This window comes from Pseudophryne corroboree, chromosome 5 (assembly GCF_028390025.1).
Source record: "Pseudophryne corroboree isolate aPseCor3 chromosome 5, aPseCor3.hap2, whole genome shotgun sequence".
Classification (NCBI taxonomy): Eukaryota; Metazoa; Chordata; class Amphibia; order Anura; family Myobatrachidae; genus Pseudophryne; species Pseudophryne corroboree.
This window is the reverse complement of record NC_086448.1, coordinates 514,672,502-514,698,338: the sequence shown is the minus strand read 5'-3', so window position 1 is coordinate 514,698,338 and position 25,837 is coordinate 514,672,502. Positions and strand designations below refer to the sequence as shown.

Below are 25,837 nucleotides of genomic sequence, written 5' to 3'. Positions count from 1 at the left end.
GTAAGCGATCCAACCACACTACTTGCTAAAAGTCCTGCGCACGCGCCCGCATTTTCTGTGGTGTGCCGCAGAAAATGTTATCGCCTCTGCCTGTCAATTGCGAAGAAATCGCAATTTCTGCTTCATCAAGGAGAGAAGGTGGCAGTTAGCATGCTGGGCGGCCTTGCCCTGCGATGGGCGGGCCCCAGCATGCGAACAAAAGGATTGCAAATTCTGCTAATTAGCAGAATTGGCAGTCCTTACTGAATTAGGCGCATAGTCCATAGAAAAGGTCACTGGCAGCAGCCCACCCGACAGTCGTTTCAACCAAATTCCCTGAAGAAAAGCAATTGGTTGAAACGGCTGTGAGAGACAGTGGAAGACAGAGGGAGTGAGAGAGAGATAGTGGGAGATGGAGGGAGTGAGAGAGAGACAGTGGGAGACCGAGAGAGTGAGAAAGAGACAGTGGGAAACCAAGGGTGTGAGACAGTGGGAGACCGATTGAGTGAGAGAGATAGTGGAAAAGAAATGAAGAGGAGAAAAAGGCCTATTTCCTTTACCTGTGTGCTCTTTAGAAGACCAGTTCATTATGTAAATTGTAGGAATATTTGGCACATTTCACGACAATGATCTGCCAGTGTATACAGAGTTAAGAATAATTGGCCAATGTCCTCAACAACAGATATATCTGCAGATATGGTTGTGGGTGTTAAGGGCCATACACACTAGACCAGTGGTTCTCAAACTCGGTCCTCAGGACCCCACACAGTGCATGTTTTGCATGTAACCCAGCAGGTGCACAGGTGTATTAATTACTCTGACACATTTTAAAAGGTCCATAGGTGGAGCTAATTATGTCACTTGTGATTCTGTGAGGAGACCTGCAAAACATACGTGTGGGGTCCTGAGGACCGAGTTTTTTAAATACACTGCAACACTTGTTTAAATCCTGGAGTGCTGCTGCCTTTTTCGGCTGTACATGCAGGCCAATATGGACGATCTCGTCCATATTTGCCTGCAGTTCTATGGAGCTGGGTGACGGGGGGAGTGAAGAAACTTCACTCCCCCCGTCACTGCCCCCGAGCCGGGTCGTCCGTATCCGTATCCGCCATCGGGCAGCTCGGCGGCGGATCGGCATGTCTGTAGGGCCCTTTAGTAGTGTAATACCAGGGTGCCCTCCCCTTCCCCCGCAGTGGATCCTGCACACATAAACGAAAAAGGCAGCAGCACTCCAAGATTTAAACAAGTGTTGCAGTGTATTTAAAAAAAGCTCCACATGAAAACAAACGTTTCGGGGCCTGTAGCCCCTTTATCAAGGTGTGAATATTAAAATATGTAAATAAGGTGCCAATTTCAAAGATATCTTTCGTCTTTCAAATTGTTTGAAAAATTGCTTAGTGTGTACACTCACTTTCGTTTGTCAGGGCTCTGGGAAGTTCAAGGGAAATTGCTCATCTTTCACATTGGTCATGTCTTCTGGTGTGTAGGGCCCTTTAGTCAGTGTGTCCCATCTACAGATATAGAGTATATGAAGATTGATTGATCTGTAGACATATCTTTAGGTGTGTACCCAGCTTTAGGCTTTCCTGCTACAACTGTTAGAAATTTGTTATTTGTAACTATTGATTCTCAGTGATGTCTTGATGTAAATTTGCCTTTAAGCCTTGTAACTCCACCTCTGTAACCATGGTGGTTAGTAAGGACGTCTGCTCAATATTGTTGCAAGGAAGACCAAGGCAGCAGCTTAGAACTGTCACAGAAGTGAGCAGAATGATTTGAGTAACAGTTATCCTGACACAGAACAGAAGACGAAGACATTACAGGTTAGTGTTACTGTCACTTTCAGCTGGTACCTATATTCTGTGATCTCACTATTCATGTCATACAGTATCTGCTTATTTGTGACAAAGGCTTTCTTCTTCTGCATTGTTTAAACTCCTTCATCTAAAATCATAGTACATACTGATTGGGTCAAAAACCTACAATGATTTAATCTTTATCTATAAAAGCAAAATTCTTATTTAAAATGCAGTACTTCTGTTTCTTCTCACATCGCTTTATGATATCTGTAGATTGTTGCTAAAAATGAGTTTAAATGATCTGCTGTAAAAGTAGCCTTTAGTCATGTTGACTTATGCAGCTTATTTATTCAGTAACAAGCCCTCTTTTACAATCTTCTGTACAGTACACTGCTTCATATTAGTGAGTAACGGGGCACCAGAACATTTTTCAGGTTAAGGAGGGGGGCGAGATAAAACTCGATTTTGGCACCCTAATATATTAATTTCCATCCAGATGTATTAAAAATCACATTCAGGATCAGGCGCTCTGATATGAGCCCACACCTTCGATATGTAAAGTGATCACATCAGCAGTCCTTAGACAGCACGTGATTGATAGCTCCCACCCTGTCTGAGGAAGTGCATGGAGGGTATTGAGACTTGGCTCTACCTTCTTATAGGGTATATTTTCAGCTGGACCAGGTGGGAAATGTGTGTGTGTGTGTGTGTGTGGGGGGGGGGGTCTTGTACCACACGGGGGGCGAGAGGTGCTTGGGAAAGAATAAGGGTTGGCGTCAGAGGCGTTTCTAGAGAGGAGGAGGTCCATGTACAGGCTCCGGCTGGGCCCCCTCCTCTCTAGCCGGCAGCGCTGTGTAGACTCTGGGCACTAGGGTCCCCTAGCGCTGTCCTAGAGTCTACAGCGCATGCGCAGGCCCCCCTGGACCCCCTCCTCTCTAGCCGGCAGCGCTGTGTAGACTCTGGGCACTAGGGTCCCCTAGCGCTGTCCTAGAGTCTACAGCGCATGCGCAGGCCCCCCTGGACCACCTCCTCTCTACCCAGCAGCGCTGTGTAGATACTGGGCACTGGGGTCACCTAGCGCTGTCCTAGAGTCTACAGCGCATGTGCAGATCTCCTGGAAAATGGCACGGAGCCATTTTCCCAGTGATTTACCTACTGCGCATGCACAAAATGAGAAAAAGGCGCCGCACCATTTTCCCAGTGAATTCGGCAGCACTGCTGTGCCGCGGGACTCCGGATGGTAAGTATTTCTATTAACGGGTGCAGAGTGTGCGGTGTGGGCCCCCTGGAGGCCCGTGTGCACTGCACACACTGCACCCATTATAAATACGCCAGTGGTTGGGGTCCAACGTGAGGAGAGAGAAAGAATGGCAGCTGAAGGGGAAGGGGGGAGCCTAGAACAAAATAACTAGCCACACACTGTAGAGGTCGGAGCTAGAAGTGGGGGTGGGAGGTGGGGTGCAGGAGGCAGATGAAGAAACGAAAAAGGGCTGGGGGGAGGGAGGAAGTAGAGCAGCCAGAAAGGGGATTATTTCTGTTCAAAGACTAAGACGGCACCTAGACGGCACCCCGCGACCCAGCACATTGACTGGTGCCTCTCAAATGTTATGGTGGTGTGTGTGTGTGTGTGTGTGTGTGTGTGTGTGTGTGTGTGTGTGTGTGTAGGGTTAAGCACCCCCTTGCCCCCCCTGTTCCAACACCTATAGTGAGAAACCTCATAATGCTGCAAAGAATACGTAATGGATGCTAGAGGTCATGTTACTGAAGCTAACGGGAGAATTACAGTATAACATATGTTTATTTTTACAATTCTCAATATGTTTCTATGGTGCTGGCAAGTACAGTCATTTGTTCTTAACATATTCATATGTCTGAATACAGGAGGAAAAGAAGATATCTACCCAGCAGTCACAGGTGGTGACATGAATCTGACAGACACAAATAACACTGACCAGAATTTTTCCCTGGAACAGTATAATGGAGGCTATTCACAATATGCATATATACATTTTACTATAGCAGCTGCTGTGGCATTAGGCCTCTGCCTCATCGGCTTGGTGGGAAACATTATTGTATTTTGGTATCTTTGCTTCAAGCTCCAGCGGAACAGATACACTATTTATATCATCAACCTGGCAGTGGCTGACTCCATCTTTATATTACTCAGTGCTATGCTGCTGATGATCAATATTAATACAATGATTAACACAAATCCTGAATTTAAAGGGGAGGAGTTACTATATTTTTTAGTTGAAGTATTTTATGACAGCATGCAGTATTCCGGAATGTTCCTCCTCACTGCCATCAGCATGGAAAGGTGCATGTCTGTCCTGTTTCCTTTATGGTACCAGTGCCATCGCCCTCACAACCTGTCCACTATTATGTGTGCCTTCCTTTGGGTCAATAGATGTTTGGAAAGTCTCATTGAGAACTTGGTATGTCCACCTGAAGCTTTCATGAGTCAGACGTCACAGTGTACAGCAGTGCAGATTATGACTTTTCTTATATCTGTAGGTATCTGTCTCCCAATCATGGTCATTTCAAGTTTCATCTTACTCATCAAAATAAAGAGGACCTTTAGGGAGCAATACCCACCCAAACTGTATATCATCATCATCACTGCAGTTTTATTCTTCATCTTATCCGTTATCCCTCTCAACTGTTTATGGTTTTTATTGTACTTCCAGATGCTACCAACAGATGTTCAAACCATCAGTTTATTCTTTGCAAGTATCTTTTGCACAGTGCTTAACTCTACCATTAACCCCTTCATTTACTTCATTGTTGGAAGAAAATGGAAGCAGTCATCTAATCATTCTATTCATGATGCTCTTCAAATAGCATTTGGGGTCCAAAAATGATAATTAAGTAATGAAACATATTAATAAATCTAGCCAAATAATTAATAAAACGAAACCAAACCTTACAAAAGCCTTGTTAGCAATAATTCCAGACTTCACGCACATTCTTTTCAGTATATGAACTGAGACTCAACAAATAACTGAGATGCTGTAGAGACCTCTGAAGTGTCTGTCAAAAACAATTATCAAACTGATTTTCTGTTAGAAATTTTGGTGTAAAAAACAAATACAGTCTGAATGAATAGTCCCACATACTGTGTGTGTGTGTGTGTGTGTGTTTGTGTGTGTGTGCGCGCTCTCTCTTTTGGTGACTGCATATTCTGGGATGGGCTGCAATGGTTGCATGGTGCTATATTACTGTGTGTGCTCTGTGCTGTGTACCTCTGGTTTTACATTATGTATATGGGTCTGAGCATGGAACTGTGTATGGTGGGCATTTTTGGACATACAGTGCGTCCGGAAAGTATTTACGGTGTTTCACTTTTTCCACATTTTGTTATGTTGCAGCCTTATTCCAAAATGGAATAAATTCATTTTTTCCCTCAAAATTCTACACTCAATGGCCCTCATTCCGAGTTGATCGCTCGCTGCCGTTTTTCGCAGTGCAGCGATCAGGTGAAAAAACTGCATTTATGCGCATGCGCATGATACGCAGCGCGCATGCGCTAAGTGCTTTCACACAAAACTTTGGAGTTTTACACAAGCTCGAGCGACGCTTTTCAGTCGCTCGAGTGTTCGTTGTTTGATTGACAGGAAGTGGGTGTTTCTGGGCGGCAACTCAGCGTTTTCAGGGAGTGTGCTAAAAAATGCAGGCGTGCCAGGTAAAAACACAGGAGTGGCTGGAGAAACGGGGGAGTGGCTGGCAGAACGCAGGGCGTGTTTGTGACGTCAAACCAGGAACTAAACAGACTGCAGTCATTGCAAGCTAGGAGTAAGTCTTGAGCCGCTCTGAAACTGCATTAAATTTTTTAGTAGCAGAACTGCTAACCTTTCGTTCGCACTTCTGCTAAGCTAAGATACACTCCCAGAGGGCGGCGGCCTAGCGTGTGCACTGCTGCTAAAAGCAGCTAGCGAGCGATCAACTCGGAATGAGGGCCAATACCCCATAATGACAATTTGAAAAATGTTTTTTTTGAGATTTTTGCAAATGTATTAAAAATAAAAAACTAAGAAATCACATGCACATAAGTATTCACAGCCTTTGCTCAATACTTTGTTGATGCACCTTTGGCAGCAATTACAGCCTCAAGTCTTTTTGAATATGATGCCACAAGTTTGGCACACCTACAGTATCTTTGTGCAGTTTCGCCCATTCCACTTTGCAGCACCTCTCAAGCTCCATCAGGTTGGATGGAAAGCATCGGTGCACAGCCATTTTCAGATCTCTCCGGAGATGTTCAATCGGATTCAAGTCTGGGCTCTGGCTGGGCCACTCAAGGACATTCACAGAGTTGTCCTGAAGCCACTGCTTTGCTATCTTGGCTGTGTACTTAGGGTCGTTGTTCTGCTGAAAGATGAACCATCGCCCCAGTCTTAGGTCAAGTGCGCTCTGGAGCAGGTTTTCATCCATGATGTCTCTGTACATTGCTGCATTCATCTTTCCCTCTATCCTGACTAGTCTCCCAGTTCCTGCCGCTGAAAAACTTCCCCACAGCATGATGCTGACACCACCATGCTTCACTGTAGGTATGGTATTGGCCTGGTGATGAGTGGTGCCTGGTTTCCTCCAAACATGACACCTGCCATTCACGCCAAAGAGTTCAATCTTTGCCTCATCAGATCAGAGAATTTTGTTTCTCATGGCCTGAATGTCCTTCAGGTGCATTTTGGCCATGTGCTTTTTACTAAGGAGTGGCTTCCGTCTGGCCACTCTACCATACAGGCCTGATTGGTGAATTGCTGCAGAGATGGTTGTTCTTCTGCAAGGTTCTCCTCTCTCCACAGAGGAATGCTTTAGCACTGACAGAGTGACCATCAGGTTCTTGGTCACCTCCCTGACTAGGGCACTTCTCCCCTGACCGCTCAGTTTAGATGGCCGGCCAGCTCTAGGAAGAGTCCTGGTGGTTCCGAACTTCTTCCATTTACGGATGATGGAGGACACTGTGCTCAAGGGACCTTCAAAGCAGCAGATATTTTTCTGTACCCTTCCCCAGATTTGTGCCTCGAGACAATCCTGTCTCGAAGGTCTGCAGACAATTCCTTTGACTTCATGCTTGGTTTGTGTTCAGACATGCACTGTCAAGTGTGGGGCCTTATATAGACAGGTGTGTGACTTTCCAAATCATTTCCAATCAACTGAATTTTCCACAGGTGGACTCCAATTAAGCTGTAGAAACATCTCAAGGATGATCAGTGGAAACAGGATGCACCTGAGTTCAATTTTGATCTTCAGGGCAATGGCTGTGAAGACTTATATACATGTGATTTTTTATTTTTTTATTTTTAATAAATTTGCAAAAATCTCAAAAAACTTTTTTCAAATTGTCATTGTATTGTGTGTAGAATTTTGAGGGGAAAAAATGAATATATTCCATTTTGGAATAAGGCAGTAACATAACAAAATGTGGAAAAAGTGAAGCGCTGTGAATACTTTCCAGATGCACTGTATGTGATGCACTGGGGCCATATAAAATACTGGATAGATGGGTTTTCTGTATTTACTTTTTCTTATACTATAGCTTGCTTATTATATATTTTTTAAGGTGTGTTTAACGAAGGACAGTGCATCTTTTACCATACATTATCTTACTATTTTTGTAATCAGTCTTCATCTCCAGAGCAGGCCATAGGCATAGGCAAACTAGGCAATTGCCTAGGGCATTTGATATGCCTAGGGGCATCAGCAGCTTCTGCTGATTAAAATGATATGCGGCATGCCTATATTCTGTGTGTAGTATTTCATATGTAGGCCCTCATTCCGAGTTGTTCGCTCGCAAGGCGATTATAGCAGAGTTACACACGCTAAGCCGCCGCCTACTGGGAGTGAATCTAAACATCTTAAATGTGCGACCGATGTATTCGCAATATTGCGATCAAAACCGAGTTAGCAGTTTCTGAGTAACTCCAGACTTACTCTGCCTGTGCGATCAATTCAGTGCTTTTCGGTCCCGGCTGACGTCATAAACACACCCAGCGTTCGCCCAAGCACTCCCACCGTTTCTCCAGACACGCCTGCGTTTTTTCCGGAAACGGTAGCGTTTCCAGCCACACGCCCCTAAAACGCCGTACATCCGCCCAGTAACACCCATTTCCTGTCAATCACAATGCGTTCTCCGGAGCGACGAAAAAGCCGTGAGTAAAATTACTTTCTTCTTAGTAAAGTTACTTGACGCATGCGCAGTGCGAACATTACGCATGCGCACTAAGAGAATTCTCACTGCGATGCGATGAAAAATACCGAGCGAACAACTCGGAATGAGGGCCGTAGATACAGCCACAGTCTCACACAGTATATAGACATGCTGCATATCATTTTAATCAGCAGAAGCTGCTTGTGCATCCTAGCTACATAGCAATGCAAATTAGATGCATTTTTGAAAAAAAAAGGTGCCCGACATTAGCATTGAGTTAAGATTTATGAGGAGACATCTGTATCCATTCCAAGCAGAGGTCACAGTGGTAGTGGCAGTGTGAGTGCTGTGTGCATGTGAGTTGGGTTGGTTGTGCAGTAGTGTTCAGAATATGTGTAAGGAGTATTATGTGTGTCATGTAAAAATGCATTAATAATGTGTAACATATGTGTAAGGGGCACTATGTGTGTCATTGTGTGTATAAGGGTATTAATAATGTGTGGCACATGTGTATCAGGGTACTATTGTATGTGTGTCATTATGTGTATAGGGGCACTAATAATGTGCAGTAAATGTGTAGCGGGCACTATGTGTGTCATTATGTGTATAAGGGCATTAATAATGTGCGGCTTATGTGTAAGGGACATTATGTGTAAAAGGGCATTAATAAAGGTTGTCATAATGTGTAAGGCACATTATTTTTATAAGGACATTAATAATGTGTCTCATATGTGTAAGGGGCATTACTCTGTGGAATTATGTGTATAAATGCATTACTAATAAGTAACATAGTAACATAGTATCTGAGGTTGAAAAAAGACAATTGTCCATCGAGTTCAACCTATTTGTGGTCTCCTATGCATGATGATTTGACTAAAATTTCTGACTGATGCTGCTGTCAGCCGTTGCATTTTATCCCTATTTATAGTAACTATAATGCATGACTATGCACCATACCCCTGGATATCCTTATCCATTAGGAATTTATCTAACCCATTCTTAAAGGTGTTGACAGATTCCGCCATTACAACTCCCTCGGGCAGGGAATTCCAAACACGTATTGTCCTTACCGTGAAAAAGCCTTTACGCCGTATTGTGCGGAATCTCCTCTCCTCTAACCTGAGCGAGTGTCCACGAGTCCTCTGTGTTGATCTAACCAAAAACAGGTCCCGCGCAAGCTCTGTGTATTGTCCCCTTATATATTTGTAGATGTTGATCATATCCCCTCTTAGTCTCCGCTTTTCCAATGTAAACATGCCTAGTCTTTCAAGCCTTTCCTTGTATTCCATCGTCTCCATGCCCTTAATTAGTTTGGTCGCCCTCCTCTGAACCTTTTCTAGCTCCAGGATATCCTTTTTGTAGTACGGTGCCCAGAATTGTACACAGTATTCAAGGTGTGGCCTCACTAGTGATTTATATAACGGGAGTATAATACTCTCGTCCCTAGCATCAATACCCCGTTTTATGCATGCTAATATCTTATTAGTCTAAATATTTCTAAAATACACAGCGCTTTATGATAATACCACCAAGAAATCTGTTAATTACTACCCATAATTGATTAAAAAATACACCTAATCTCTACTGCTCCCACCGGTGGTACTGTTCCACCAATTACCAAAAACCACAAAATATATTTAAACAAGGGAGCGCTAAGAACAGGGTCAGTTTAAATCACACATTTATTACAATCCACATATAAACAGCAAATAAAATCAAGGATAATATCCGGATATTAAAAACAATATAGTGCACTCTTTATTTAGTCCCATGCCCTGAGCTCGAATTAGTAATTGTCTATTCACACAGATAGATCCGTACAATCTCCACTGGTACGCATTAATTGTGTCCAATTGTAACCATGCTGTCTTGATAATTAATTGGCTTTAAACAAGGCAACCTTCTTATTATTTGTATCCAGCAAAAATGTATCAGTCACTGGAAGGCTCCTTAATAGATAGCAGTAGGGGGAGAGCGCTGTGTAGTAAATGGATGCACAGTGGTATGCTACGACCCCTACGTCCCAGCCGCAGCACGTCTTTTGAAAGGTTACTCACAGCCGCCTCTGCTTCCCTCGGGGTGCAGACCGTTTTGCACTCGGTCCTGCTGTTGCTTTATCCCCGGTCAGGTTTCCTTTGCGCTGCGTGCGGTAGTGGGATCCATTTGTGAAAGAGCTCCGGGCACCGGAATCCAAGTAGTGAACGCCCCTCTTACGCATTTCTCCGCCCACGGGGCCAGCGGTTTCCTCAGAGAGCTCTCTGAGGAAACCGCTGGCCCCGTGGGTGGAGAAACGCGTAAGAGGGGCGTTCACTACTTGGATTCCGGTGCCCGGAGCTCTTTCGCTAATATCTTATTAGCCTTCTTTGCTGCAGTCCTACTTTGGGTACTACTGCTTAGTTTGCTATCTATGAGGACACCTAAGTCCTTTTCCAGTACAGAATCCCCTAATTTTACCCCATTTAGTAGGTAGGTGTAATTTTTGTTCTTGTTACCACAGTGCATTACCTTACACTTGTCTGTGTTGAAGCGCATTCTCCATTTGGCTGCCCATGCTTCTAATTTAACTAAGTTGTTCTGAAGAGACTCGGCATCCTCCTCTGTATTTATAGCCTTACACAATTTGGTATCATCTGCAAAAATTGACACCATGCTCTCTAGACCTTCTGTTAGGTCGTTAATGAAAATATTGAACAATAGCGGTCCTAATACTGAGCCTTGCGGCACACCACTTAGCACTTCAGTCCAAGTTGAAAAAGATCCATTAACCACAACGCGCTGCTCCCTATTATCTAACCAGTTTTTGACCCAAGTGCATATTGTGCTTCCTAGCCCTGATTCTTGTAGCTTGTAGATAAGTCTCATGTGTGGTACAGTATCGAACGCTTTGGCAAAGTCTAAAAAGATTACATCCACTTCTTTACCCTGATCTAGGTTTGCGCTTACTGTTTCATAAAAGCCAAGTAAGTTGGTTTGACAGGATCTGTCCTTCATAAACCCATGTTGATTCCTTTTAATTACCTTATTGACTTCAAGGAACTTCTGAATACTATCTCTTAGAATACCTTCCAATACTTTCCCCACTATAGATGTAAGACTAACTGGTCTATAATTACCTGGTTCAGCTTTACTTCCCTTTTTGAATATAGGCACTACTTCCGCTATACGCCAGTCTTTGGGAACCATACCTGATATAACTGAATCCTTAAAGATCAAAGATAGCTGTTTTGCCAGTTCAGAGTGAAGCTCCATTAGAACCCTTGGGTGAATACCATCGGGCCCTGGTGATTTATTAATCTTTAAATGTTTTAATTGGTCACAGACTACTTCCTCGCTTAAATAAGTACCTATCAGTGGGATATTCTCAATATTGAGATTGTGTGTCAGTCCCTGAATTGGGTCCTCTCTAGTGAATACTGTTGAAAAAAACTCATTTAGTGTGTCCGCTATGTCATTATCATTTTTGCTTAAGACTCCCAACTTGTCTTTTAAAGGGCCTATACTCTCCTTCTTTAATCTCTTGGTATTAATGTATTTAAATAATTTTTTGGGATTCGCTTTGCTTTCCTTTGCTACTAGTTTTTCAGTTTCTACTTTAGCCACTCTTATTTCCTTTTTGCAAATTTTGTTACATTCCTTATAGTGCTGAAATGACTCTGCTTCCCCGTCAGATTTGTATTTTTTAAATGCTCGCCTTTTCTTGCCCATAAGTTCCTTAATCTTTTTGTTAAGCCACATCGGTTTATGATTTTTATTCCTTTTTTTGCTGCTCATAGGAATAAATTTGAGTGTATTTTTAGCTAGCAGGAATTTTAGTACCTCCCATTTCTCCGTAGTATTTTTTCCTAAAAACAAACCTTCCCATTCAATATCCCTGAAAAATAATGTGTGGCATTATGTATATAAGGTGCTCTACTAAGTGACGTTGCGTATAGAAAGGGCATTACTGTGTCGTCTAATGTGAATAAAGAGCAATAGGGTGTGGTGTAATGTGAATAAGGAGCTCTACTGTGAGGAGTAACGTTTATAAGGTAAATTGATACTACTGTGGGATGTAATATGAATTATGGACACTATCGCATGATCAAATGTGAATAAAGTTGCAGTACTGTGTGGCGTAATTTGAATTGGGGGTACTATTGTGTGGCCATGCCCCTTGCCAGCAAAAACACACACCTTTCTGGGCTGTGCGCCAAATGTGCGAACTGTTCCTATTTAAAATATAAGGGGTACAAACACCAAAATAAGGACTGTTATGGGTGAGGAGTGATGGTGCTGGGAAAGAGGTGCAAGGTCAGAGGCGGAACCAGCAGTGTTGCTAGGGGGCACCAGCCAAAATCTTGCCTAGGGCATCATATTAGTTAGGGCCGGCTCTGTTCATCTCATGTATATATACAGTATGAGCATGTCTAATTGTGAAGGGTGCAGAGAAAGAGCAATCTGTGCCACACAGATTATCAGAATGTTCACAACAGTGATGTTTTTCAGTCCACTTATGGAATAATGTTATGTTACAGGGGTTCTGCACAATGGGGGTCATTCCAAGTTGATCGCTAGCTAGCTAGTTTTAGCAGCCGTGCAAACGCTATGCCGCCGCCCACTGGGGAGTGTATTTTAGCTTAGCAGAAGTGAGAACGTATGTGCAGATGAGATCTTCAAAAACAGTTTGTGCAGTTTCAGAGTAGCTCTGAACCTACTCAGCGCTTGCGATCACTTCAGCCTATTCGTGTCCGGATTTGACATCATACATCCGCCCAGTGAACGCCCAGCCACGCCTGCATTTTTCAGCCACGCCTGCGTTTTTGCAAACACTCCCTTAAAACGGTCAGTTGACACCCAGTAACGCCCCCTTCCTGTCAATCTTCTTGCGGCTGCCAGTGCGAAGGAAAACTTCGCTAGAACCTGAGCACAACCACAAAGAGCTTTGTACCCGTAAGTCACGCGTGCGCATTGTGGGGCATACACATGCGCAGAAATGCCGTTTTTTCACCTGATCGCAGTGCTGCAAAAATCGGCAGCGAGCGATCAACTCGGAATGACCCCCAATGGGCCTAATTCAGATCTAATTGCAGCAGCAAATTTGTTAGCTAATGGGCAAAACCATGTGCACTGCGGGGGGGCAGATATAACATGTGCAGAGAGCGTTAGATCTGGGTGGGTAATTTTTTTTCTGTGCAGGGTAAATACTGGCTGCTTTATTTTTACACTGCAATTAAGATTTCAGTTTTAACACACCCCACCCAAATCTAAGGGTGTGTACACACGGTGAGATCCTTGCTATGCCCGATTTTCACTTGCGATTTCCCTTGAACTCCCTGGAGTCCAGATAGCACAGATTTTGACTAACTTTTCTTGAGATATTGACTATGTGTGCTTACGATTTTGGCTTACGTGAGATTTTGGCTTATGTGAGATGTCATTGACATGTGAGATTAACTAGATAGTACACCAATCTAGCAAGGATTGATTTGCCTGCACAGTCTATCTTTTCTTGCGGCACCGTGCATCGGGATCGAATCGGGATCGCAAGGTGATTTTCACCTTGCGATCTGCACTAACTTTTCTTGCGATTTTGACTATATAGTCAAAATCGAAAGAAAATATCTCACCGTGTGTACACACCCTAACTCTCTCTGCACGTTATATCTGCCTCCCCTGCAGTGCACATGGTTTTGCCTATTAGCTAACAAAGGGGGTAATTCCAAGTTGATCGCAGCAGGAATTTTGTTAGCAGTTGGGCAAAACCATGTGCACTGCAGGGGAGGCAGATTTAACATGTGTAGAGAGAGTTAGATTTGGGTGTGGTGTGTTCAATCTGCAATCTAATTTGCAGTGTAAAAATAAAGCAGCCAGTACTTACCCTGCACAGAAATAAAATAACCCACCCAAATCTAACTCTCTCTGCAAATGATATATCTGCCCCCCCTGCAGTGCACATGGTTTTGCCTATTAGCTAACAAATTTGCTGCTGTGATCAGATCTGAATTAGGCCCTATGGCCCTCATTCCGAGTTGTTCGCTAGGTAATTTTCTTCGCATCGCAGCGATTTTCCGCTAATTGCGCATGCGCAATGTTCGCACTGCGACTGCGCCAAGTAAATTTGCTAAGAAGTTTGGTATTTTACTCACGGCATTACGAGTTTTTTTCTTCGTTCTGGTGATCGGAGTGTGATTGACAGGAAGTGGGTGTTTCTGGGCGGAAACTGGCCGTTTTATGGGAGTGTGCGAAAAAACGCTGCCGTTTCTGGGAAAAATGCGGGAGTGGCTGGAGAAATGGGGGAGTGTCTGGGCGAACGCTGGGTGTGTTTGTGACATCAAACAAGGAACGAAACTGAGTGAACTGATCGCAGTGGCAGAGTAAGTGTCGAGCTACTCAGAAACTGCTTAGAAATTTATGGCCCTCATTCCGAGTTGTTCGCAGCGGATCATCGCATCGCAAACGACAAGAAAACCTCAAACTGCGCAAGCGCAAAAGCGGAAATACGCATGCGCAAAGATAGCGATATGACACTTGTGCAGAATTACTATAAGAAAAGCTGCTCGTAATGCACAAACGAAAACGGGGAGTGACGGAGGCGTGGCAGAGGCACGGCTTCGCAATCCTACGAAATGGGCGTGAAAGTGGGCGGCTGGTGTGGTGGTATGCATCCAGCAGTAGGCGTGTTTTTGGCAAAAATGCGTATCCTATGTTAAAAGTACATAACAAATGTTCGCTATCTTGACGCAGCCGAAGAGTGAGTCTGCAGCTACTCAGCACTTGCGAAGTACTGTTACAAGTGTGTGTCTGCTCTAATTAGCAATTAATTAGCAACTGAATTCACCTGTTGAGCATTTACTCGCAAAACACTGCTCTTACAAAATAATACAAACAGCAATTATATGGCCACTTCATATTTGTATTGTTAACACAATCAAATCTGACACACTCACAAATAATGCACTGTATTTTTTGTACAAATAAAAATTAACTGATGTTAAATGCATGTTTTAATTATTTGTTGAATAATCTCAAATGTGACTAAACAAACTTATAAACTACATCAGCTAAATCTTCTCAACATAGACATATTCCTTTGTACATACCAAATAACATGAGCACCCTAAGGCAGCCTACATTTAATGTGACTTAATCTGTTTTTTTTTTTTTTTTTTGGGGGGGGGGGGGGAATATGTGTCCATATCTAATACTATGGCATGTTGCCCCTAGTAACCCAAGTTGTTGTTTTTTTTTTATATGGTAAATTAAGTGTTGTGCAAGGCATACAGATTTAAAATTACACTATGCAATGTTTGTCTTAATATTCTGATTGTTTCCTTGTTCCACAAATGTCAAAATGCCATGTTCAAGTTATACAGGGCACAGTTTTCATGAGTGCATAACCTTTAATAAAACACACAAACAATTGTAAAGTAATTTTTTTTTACTTCAAAAACAATTCAAAATCAACAACACAACATGGCTACAAATGAGCATCACATACAGAGATGGACATAGCAGCAAGCAGATGGCATTGGGCAAATGCACATAGCAGAACCCAGTACTATGGTAACCCCTTCTTCTGACAAAATATGATGTTTTCAATTAAGTAAGTGAACCCCCAGCCAGACTAAACTTTAAGGGGGAACTATGGTAGATTCTGGAAAAACACACAAACACAAACATACACAGCACGCTAGGAAGAGGAAGATGGCTCAGGTGTAGGCACAAATAACTCACAGGCTACAATTTAAAGAAAACCTTTCACTTTGAGGGAGTTCTACATTCTGGCCACACAAGCCAAAATAAAAAAATACATTGAGGCAACATGTAAAACATGGGTGCTGCCCATCTGGAGAGACATCACTTTCTCTTTTTTTTCCCCGCCTGATGATGTTCTTCTTGGCTTGGTCTGCGGAGCGACCTTCGAGTGCCCTGCCCAGTGGGATGTTCTTCCTGGGCAGGGTGAGGGGAGGGAGCCGATGTGGCTGGCTCTCTGCCACTGTGGGCAAGGGAGACAGCGATGTCCTGGAGCCCTTGCCAAGATCAACTCGCCCTCCTCCTTCATGGAAGGAGGAGGCGAGTTGATCTTGTCCCTGCCTGATCTCTGCCAGACCTTGGCAGAGTTGAGCTACACCTTTCTCCACACTGGTTCTGTGCTCAGTGAGCCGGACAGGTATCTGGCTTACCTCCCGGAGCATCCAGTCCTGAAAAGCATTCAGGCTCTCACCATACCTGGCTATTTCAGTCTGGATTTCCGGGATAGCAGAGGGTTGGGTGGGGGGGCCAGTTGGAATCTGGATGTGTGGGATTTGTGGTCCCACACTGCCAGACACACTAGGTCCCTCCACCTCAGCCTCAGCCACATAACCCTCCTGTGACTCTACCTGCTCACCCCCCTATGCTGTGTTATGTGCAAAGCAAATAGAAGAATGAGTGGAAAAAGAGTAGATAAAAACAATATGAGACTTTTGTATCCAAAAAATATTAAAATTAAAAAATATGTGTGTAAACTTACCTGGTAAGTCATGTGCATGGAGTATTTCAGGCAGGTCCGTGTCCATATAAGACACCCCAACCCCCTCCTCGTAGCTCACACAGTCCATCGCTATCTCCTCCAGATCTGTGTATTCCACAGTGGCAGCTGGTCCTCCCCCTGTTGCCCTCGAGGCATTCCACTCCGCAGACCTCTTGCCCTTCAGGCGGGATTTGAAGTCGGCCCAACTACATATGTGGGGAAAAAAAGGGCAAGGTAGTGTTAAATTTTGAAAACATGCTTAATATATAGTACACATGCTATGCATTTGGTTGCTATAGGCAACATCACATCTAAGTTACTTTTTAATAATACTTGGCACAGAAAATGGACTGGCAAGATACACTTACCGTCTTCGAACTTCCTGCGAGGTGCGGACTATTGAGCCGACTTCATTAATAGAATTAGTGATGTCCCTCCAAATTCTGTCTTTGGTTGCAGCACCCATGTTTTTGGGTCCTCAATGTATTTTTTGCATGGCCTGTGTGACCAAAATCCGTAACTCCCTCTTAGTGAAGGCGGGCTGTCTTTTCTTTTTTTTGGCAGTAGCCTGTGAGCTATCATCCTGACCTTCATCACCATCTTCCTCTTCACTAGCTGCTTGTGTTAGTTTGTGTTTGAGCTGCTAGTCCAGAATCACCCTCAGTTTCCCCACTAGCTATGTCTGGCAGGGGATTCACTTCTAACTCCTGGGTAGCAGAAGAAGGAGTTTGTATAGTACTGGGTCCTGCTATTTCAGAGTCAGCATTGGCAAACTCAAGGATCTGCCTCCGCAGTGCTAAGCTTCTGTGTGCTAAAGCTGCCATCTGCTTCTGCACCTCGTCCATCTCTGCTGCCGTCTGCTCACGAGTAGCCATGTTGCTGGTAGCATGTGTGTATGCACGAGTGTTCAGCTATTTATAGCTGCTTGCATTTTTCCGGTGCGGAATTCTGCGCAGGTGTATATTATGCTAATTGGTCCAGTAATTGCTGCACTGGCTATATGAACGCCCTGCATGCAGCCTGTGCGTGGGTGTATGCGGAAAATTACTGAAGCAAGGTGGACATTTCTGAGTGAGCACATTTCTGAGTGAGTTTTGAGAGTATTTTATATTGTTTCAGGACATTTTTATTATGTAATATTCTCCTTTTCTTGTATGTTGTGTAAGATTGTTGTATCCAATGTTTTTTTTTTTTAATTTTTATTTTATTTTATATATATGTGAAGACTAATATGTTTATGATTATAAGCCATATTGGAATGATATGTGTGTGTGTGTGTGTGTGTGTGTGTGTCCGCGGGTGCGAATCACAGCCCATGAGAACTAAACAAACTGTCCTGCACATCAATGTACACATATCAATAAAGTTTATTACCATACATTTCCAACCAATCACATGCAACCACAAACTATAAATATAAGCCCATATATGGAAAACGCCATTGCCATGATGCGCACAGCTGCATTCACGCGCTGCGAGCTGCGCGTCCTGGTGGCAGTGATGGACCGCCGCGTAGGCCGCGCATGGCCCTTTGTCCCAAATAGGGTAAAGCGCGAGGCCTACGCGGAGGTACGCCGCTTATTGAGGACCCGCGTCCGCAGCAGGCGGACCATCATACAGCTGGAGATACGGTGGAGCGACCTCCGCAGGCGTACGCCGGACCTGTTGGCGGAGCTCCGCCAACAAATCCGTAACCTACGTAGGCGCAGTAAGTAAAATATTACAGTACATAACAGATTTTTGCCATAAACTTTGCCTACTTTCACTAAGTGAGAGTGTGAAAATTAGCACACTTACAATAAACTATTGTAGAATACACATGACAGTGTGTGTGGGTAGGGCAAGCAGTACTGACTGTGTATCAAGGTGCTTCTGCAAAAGTGAATGCTGTTGTGCATAATTGCTACACAGGCTGACAACTGAACCCAATAGCTTGCTCAGTGGGTTTATTCTTATAATGTGGGTGGTTTTTTGAACTGGTGATGTTGGCTATATCAAACAATCAGATTCTATATATTATCTGATAGAAGCAGCTTAATAGAGTTTACGTATAATCTGATTGGTTGCTATGGGCAACATCACCAGTTTAAACATTTTGCAAACTTATTAATGTTACCCCTGTCTCTTTAACATAGGACAGAACAGAGTAATAGGAATATGCTGATGTTAAAAATGTATATGCTAAAACCTAAATATTACATATGTCATTCTAGGGCGAACACAACGGCAAGCTGCTGCTGCTGCTCGGAGCTCACACCAGGCCCCTTCTCAGGCCCCCTCCCCTTCTCCAGCCCACTCCCCCTCTCCAGCCCACTCCCCCTCTCCAGCCCACTTCCCCTCTCCAGCCCACTCCCCCTCTCCAGCCACCTCACCCTCTCCAGCCCACTCCCCCTCTCCAGCCACCTCACCCTCTCCGGCCCACACCCCCTCTCCAGCCACCTCACCCTCTCCAGCCCACTCCCCCTCTCCAGCCACCTCACCCTCTCCGGCCCACACCCCCTCTCCAGCCACCTAACCCTCTCCAGCCCACACCCCCTCTCCAGCCACCTCACCCTCTCCAGCCCACACCCTCTCTCCAGCCACCTCACCCTCTCCGGCCCACACCCCCTCTCTTTCCCAATCCCCCTCTCCGGCCCAATCCGACTCTCTTTCCCAATCCCCCTCTCCAGCCCAATCACACTCTCTTTCCCAATCCCCCTCTCCAGCCCAATCCCACTCTCTTTCCCAATTCCCCTCTCTGCCCCCCTCCCCCTCTGTGTCCCAAAAAACCGCTCCACCACCCTCACCCTATCATTCACAAACCCCCTCTGTAAGGACCTCCCCCTTCCATACACTTACACAATTAGACCCTCCTTCCCCCATCCTGCCTCCTTCCCCCATCCAGCACCCATCCCCCATCCAGCCAACCTCACCCATCCAGCCTCCATCCCCCAGCCAGCCACCTTCGCCACCATGTGAATGGGCAGCAGAGGCCCCGGAGCCACTTGAGGGAGGTGGGCAAGTGGCAGAGGAGAGTAAGTTCACACACATTCCTTAATTTTAATTTTGGTTCAAAAACGACACATTCAAATAAATGCAGTGTTGTACTGTGGCCAATCTTTTGTCAAGGTTAAATGCTTGTCTTCTTCATCATGGTATGGATGATGCATTTACATTTGTGTAAGGAACATTATATGTATAGTGTCTACATCTGCAATGTTGAGGATGGCCACTCTGGGTCGCCAATCACTATGTCGACAGGTTTGGCTGCACAACAGGGTTTGTATGTGATACATTATATGCAAAACATTTAGACCTGAGCGGTACTTTTTGTGTGGTTTTACTTTTACAATTGTGCATGGCTATTGCAAGATTTTCAAATTAAAGTCGCAGGAGTCACTTTGTTAGGCAGGCTAAGGACACAGTGATTTGTGTTGTGAAAGTTACACTCCTACTATTTAGGATTTATACATTTATAAAGCTGTTTGACCTTATGTTGTAAGGCAGGCTTTCATGGAGTGTGGGCATGCTACGATATGTGGTCCTTCTGAAGATGTTGATATGCAGTGTGATGATGCAGGGCCAACCCCAAAAAAGATAAGTTGGCTTCACTCCAGATGTGAATGAATGCCAACATGGTGTTATATTTACTAAGATGGTAGTTCTCTTTAAGATGGGATGTTGCCCATAGCAACCAATAAGATTATACTTGTAATTTTTTAAACCCCTTCTACAAGATAATATGTCGAATTTGTTTGCTTGCTATGGTCAACGTCCCATCTTAAATAGAACTCCCATAGTAGTAAATGTACCCCATGGTGTGGTACACTTTAAAAAAAAAAAAAACATTGCTGAGCAGGCTTGTGTGTTGTTCTGCTACTGATTTATCCTTAAAACAGCCACTTTGCCATTAAAGCAGGCCTGTCCAAACTGCGGCCCTCCAGCTGCTGAGAAACTACACATCCCAGCATGCCCTGACACAGCTTTTGCATTCTCTGACCCCAAAACTGTGTCAAGGCATGCTGGTATATGTAGTTTCACAACAGCTGGAGGGCCTCAGTTTGGACATGCCTGCATTAAAGTGTGCTTTGTGCCTTGCTTGTTTAATAGGTAATGTGAGTAAGTTAGTAATGTTTATGTTGCCTCTTAATTTCAGATGTTGCAGTTGGAGATCCCACAACTTTTGCAGGCATTCTGGCCACCATGAGGCAAAATCTTGTAGCCTTGCTGGCTAATGTGGACAAGCTGGAAAAATTTGTAAATTTTTAATGTAAAGAATTGAATATTTTCTGTTTAAAAAAAATATATTAAAAAACAAAACAAAAAAAAAACAATAAAATCTATATATATTTCAAGTTACGCGGGTGTTGTGTTTATTAATGCAATAAAGGAACAGCAGATTGGCTAGCAGAAATTGATTACCTTAAACATTTCACACATCTAACGTAAGATTTAAAACGAAAACACAAATACAGTTAGGAGGTTATTGTCTAAATAAACATGTAAACACCTTCATTCACAAACTAAACCTCTATACAAAAAAACAAAAACAAAAAAAATTAGAGCAGGCACATTTAAAACATCTATATTTATAATTTAAATATTTAAATGTTGATGGCCAATTATGCCTACAAAGTGTTCTTCAGGTATTTTTTAAGACTTAATTGGTCATGAAAATTATCATTCATTACACTAATTGGATTCGTAATTGAGGAGGGCTTGTGGACTTTAAACTGAAAGGTGTAATTTCACTTAATAGAAAAAAAACACATTGGGGGTAATTCCAAGTTGATCGCAGCAGGAATTCTGTTAGCAATTGGGCAAAACCATGTGCACTGCAGGGGAGGCAGATATAACATGTGCAGAGAGAGTTAGATTTGGGTGTGGTGTGTTCAATCTGCAATCTAATTTGCAGTGTAATAATAAAGCAGCCAGTATTTACCCTGCACAGAAATAAAATAACACACCCAAATCTAACTCTCTCTGCAAATGTTATATCTGCCTCCCCTGCAGTGCACATGGTTTTGCCCAACTGCTAAAAAATTTCCTGCTGCGATCAACTTGGAATTACCCCCATTGTTGTGCGTTTTTCCGCAAAAGTGTGCACTTTTAAGAAAAATGTGTAAATCTACGAAAACTTAGTATTTTTACGATGAGGTTTGTGTTAATGCGATGGTTTCGCACTGCTGCGTTGTCATTTGGCGTACGCCCACTTTGTGTAATACTGCGGACGAATTAGCAAAAAAACGTTGGAGGCGGATATTCGCAATTTTGCACATACCTTGTGCGAACGAAAAAAATAGCGAACAACTCGGAATGAGGGCCTATGGGGGTCATTCCGAGTTGTTCGCTCTGTATTTTTTTCTCGCAACGGAGCGATTAGTCGCTAAGGCGCATGCGCAATGTCCGCAGTGCGACTGCGCCAAGTAAATTTGCTATGCAGTTAGGAATTTTACTCACGGCATTACGAGGTTTTTTCTTCGTTCTGGTGATCGTAATATGATTGACAGGAAGTGGGTGTTTCTGGGCGGAAACAGGCCGTTTTATGGGTGTGTGCGAAAAAACGCTACCGTTTCTGGGAAAAACGCGGGAGTGGCTGGAGAAACGGAGGAGTGTCTGGGCGAACGCTGGGTGTGTTTGTGACGTCAGAACAGGAACGACAAGCACTGAACTGATCGCAGATGCCGAGTAAGTCTGGAGCTACTCAGAAACTGTTAAGAGGTGTGTGGTCGTAATTTTGAGAATCTTTCGTTCGCAATTTTAAGAAGCTAAGATTCACTCCCAGTAGGCGGCGGCTTAGCGTGTGCAATGCTGCTAAAAGCAGCTTGCGAGCGAACAACTCGGAATGAGGGCCCATGTCGTAGCTGCTTTTGACAGGATGGGGAGTGAAGGTGGAAAAATATTATAGGTGCCCAAGGTGTTTTAAAATTCAAATATTAATTTGTAAAGAAAAAGGTTCTGGCTGCATTATTTATTTGTATTATCATATTTAATAATTTTGTACTTCAAACTTTTTCTTGTTTTATTTTAGGCAGGAGACAGACTTTCTATTAAGTGACACTATTAGGGCAGCTACTGTAGACGTAATATGGATGTTACAGCACTATCACTCAGCCCCCCTTACCAGGATGCGGTCAGGATCCCGGCGGTTGGAATCCTGATGGTTAGAATACCAACAGCAGCATCCTGACATCCAGAATCCCAGCAGATCCTGATGATAAGTACAGGGGTTAGGGTTGGGAACCAATGGGATGGTTAGGGTTAGGCTGTGGGAGGGAACGGTTAGGTTTAGGCTGCGGTAGGGGTGGTTTAAGGTTAGGCTGTGGGAGGGTTGGGTTAGGGTTAGAATTAGGGATAGGTGTCAAGCAGTATATCTTAGTTTCTCTAAGGTATAGCACAATCACTCAGCCCCTTTGTATTACAGTGTTATCATTCAGCCTCTGGGTTACAGCCAGAGCCGGCTTTAGGCATAGGCAAACTAGGCAAATGCCTAGGGCATTTGGTATACTTAGGGGCACCAGCAACTTCTGCTGATTAAAATGATATGCGGCATGCCTATATTCTGTGTGTGACTGCGGCTGTATCTGCATACAAAATGCTACGTTGCAGTGAATTCCTGGATATCACTGTAATGTAGCATTTCATATTCAGATACAAGCTGCAGTCGCACAAAGAATATAGGCATGCTGCATATCATTTTAATCAGCAGAAGCTGCTTGTGCATCCTAGCCACATAGTAATGCAAATAAGATGCATTTTCGTAACCAAAAGGCGCCCGACGTTAGCAGAGCTGCCAGCTGACTCATGCCAGGCATCTCCTGCAGAACTAGAGGCGGCAGCGCCGTAACTACGTGTGTGCCAAGGGGGCTTGGCACACAGCGCAGTTGCCCTGAGGGCGCAACGGCCAGCGGCATGTAATGAGTCAAATTGACTCATTACATGCCGCCTCTGTGTGCGCCGTGCGCGGCTGGAGGGAGAAGAGACCAGCGCCGGGTTCAAGGAGGAGGAGGGAGGGGGAGCAGGGAGCCGCAGCAGCGCTATTTGATTGGTAGTAAGCGCCGCTGCAGCATCCCCCTCTCCTTCTGTATTGGCTGCCCGGCGCTGCTATGGATGCTGGGATGCGGTTCCTTCATCCCAGCATCCATAGCAGCGCCGGGCAGCCAATACAGAAGGAGAGGGGGATGCTGCAGCGGCGCTTACTACCAATCAAATAGCGCTGCTGCGGCTCCCTGCTCCCCCTCCCTCCTCCTCCTTCTCATCTCACTGCCTGCACCGAGAGGGAGATGCCAGCACGAGGAGCCTGTCAGCGGGGAGAAGGTAAGTATATCCCTCTCTCTCTCTCTCTCTCTCTCTCTCTCTCTTTCTCTCTCTCTCTCTCTCTCTCAGGGGGACACCGTCTGCCGCAATGTGTAAAAAGGGGTCCTGGCTGCCGCAATGTATAAAAAGGGGGTCTGGCTGCCGCAATGTGTAAAAAGGGGGGGGGGTCCTGGCTGCCGCAATGTGTAAAATGGGGTCCTGGCTGCCGCAATGTGTAAAAAGGGGGCCTGGCTGCCGCAATGTGTAAAGAGGGGGCCTGGCTGCCGCAATGTGTAAAAAGGGGTCCTGGCTGCCGCAATGTGTAAAAAGGGGGACTGGCTGCCGTAATGTGTAAAAAGGGGGACTGGCTGCCGTAATGTGTAAAAAGGGGTCCTGGCTGCCGCAATGTATAAAAAGGGGGTCTGGCTGCCGCAATGTGTAAAAAGGGGTCCTGGCTGCTGCAATGTGTAAAATGGGGTCCTGGCTGCCGCAATGTGTAAAAAGGGGGCCTGGCTGCCGCAATGTGTAAAGAGGGGGCCTGGCTGCCGCAATGTGTAAAAAGGGGTCCTGGCTGCCGCAATGTGTAAAAAGGGGGACTGGCTGCCGTAATGTGTAAAAAGGGGGACGCTGTCTGCTGTAATGTATAAAAGGGGCTCTACCTGGTGTAGTGGCGCTACTGTGCAGCGTAATTTGAATAATGTAGACTACTGTGCACCGTAGTATGAATTGCTATTATTTTGTGGCCACGCCCCTTCCCCGTGAAGCCACGCCCCTATTATTTGTAGAAGTAAAGATGAACAATGGATCAAGGTTCATGGAATTCAGGACAATTTCAAACCTCCTGTCATCCATTGTCTTTGCCAATGGTCTGACATTAGTTATGAACCATATTACATCATAAAGGCAAACTTGCATCTGAGGCTTCCTTAACTTCAGGGAAGGACATCACCACTCTTTTGCGTTCGCCCCACTGCCGGCATTCCGGCGTCCGGCAGCCCGTGGTTGGGATTCTGACCGCCTTTATGATGGGTGCCGGTATATCGATACCAACCCCTGTATACAGTACAGCCTGCATTTTGTCTTCATGACAATATATTCCCATATTATGGGTCTTATGTAATACTGTGCTGTGCTGGTTGGCTGCATTGGCAGGATCACAGATTTTTATTTTTGAAATATATCAACACTATTATAGCACTATGGTAACACTTAGTCCTTCTGTGTTATAGTGTTACCACTCAGCCCGTCCAGGTTATAGCGCTACCACTCAGCCCCTCAGTGTTATAGCGCTACTACTCAGCCCCATTGGCTTATAACGCTATCAAGCAGCCCCTCCAGGTTATAGCACTACTACTCAGCCCTCCGGCTTATGGCGCTATCACTCAGTCCCTCTGCGTTATATCGCTAGCACTCAGCACCCCCCCCCCTCCCGGGTTACAGCGCTACCACTCAGGCCCTATGTGTTATATTACTATCACTCCACCCTATGCGTTATAACACTATCACTCAGCCAGTATGTGTTATTGCACTATCACTCAACCTTATGCACAGTGGTGGAACTGGTGTGCGGTGGGCCCAGGAGCAAAAATATGCTTTGGGGCCACCCAGTGAAAAACCCCCCCAAAGATTTGAGGGAGGGGCCATCAAGTTTCTATTGTTACTACCCCTGAATAGTAACAGTAGAACCTGAGTGTATGCTGCCATGTTGCACTCTGAGACAAAATTAAATATCCTACACTCAGCCACTATGCGTTATAGCACTATCACTCAGCCCCTATACGTTATAGAACTAGTACTCAACCCTATGCATTATAATACTATCACTCAGCAAGTTTGTGTTATAGCACAATCACTCAACATAATGAACAGTGGCAGAACTAGCGTATGGGGGGCCCAGGTGCAAAAATATGCTTTGAGGCCACCCAGTGAAACAAAAACAAGATTTGAGGGCGAGACCATAAAGTTTCTATTGTTACTACCTCCGAATAGTAACAGTAGAAACCTCAGTGTATGCTGCCATGTTGCACCCTGAGATAAAATTAAATATCCTACACAGAGTAGACTTCATTGCAACAGTGGCTGTCTTTATAAAACCTCTCCATATACTACATCCCCCACTAATATAATTCTCGCCCATCCATA

General features: G+C 44.5%; 1 protein-coding gene across 1 annotated transcript; it reads left to right on the top strand.

The window, feature by feature from the left end:
* The first annotated feature begins 1,684 nt into the window (after window positions 1-1,684).
* On the top strand, window positions 1,685-4,730 carry LOC134929167 (mas-related G-protein coupled receptor member D-like). Its single transcript, XM_063924940.1, has 2 exons — window positions 1,685-1,802; window positions 3,660-4,730. Exon 2 carries the CDS (start codon window positions 3,701-3,703, stop codon window positions 4,637-4,639), a length of 939 nt encoding a protein of 312 aa, XP_063781010.1. The 5' UTR covers window positions 1,685-1,802; window positions 3,660-3,700; the 3' UTR covers window positions 4,640-4,730.
* Window positions 4,731-25,837: the final 21,107 nt, after the last annotated feature.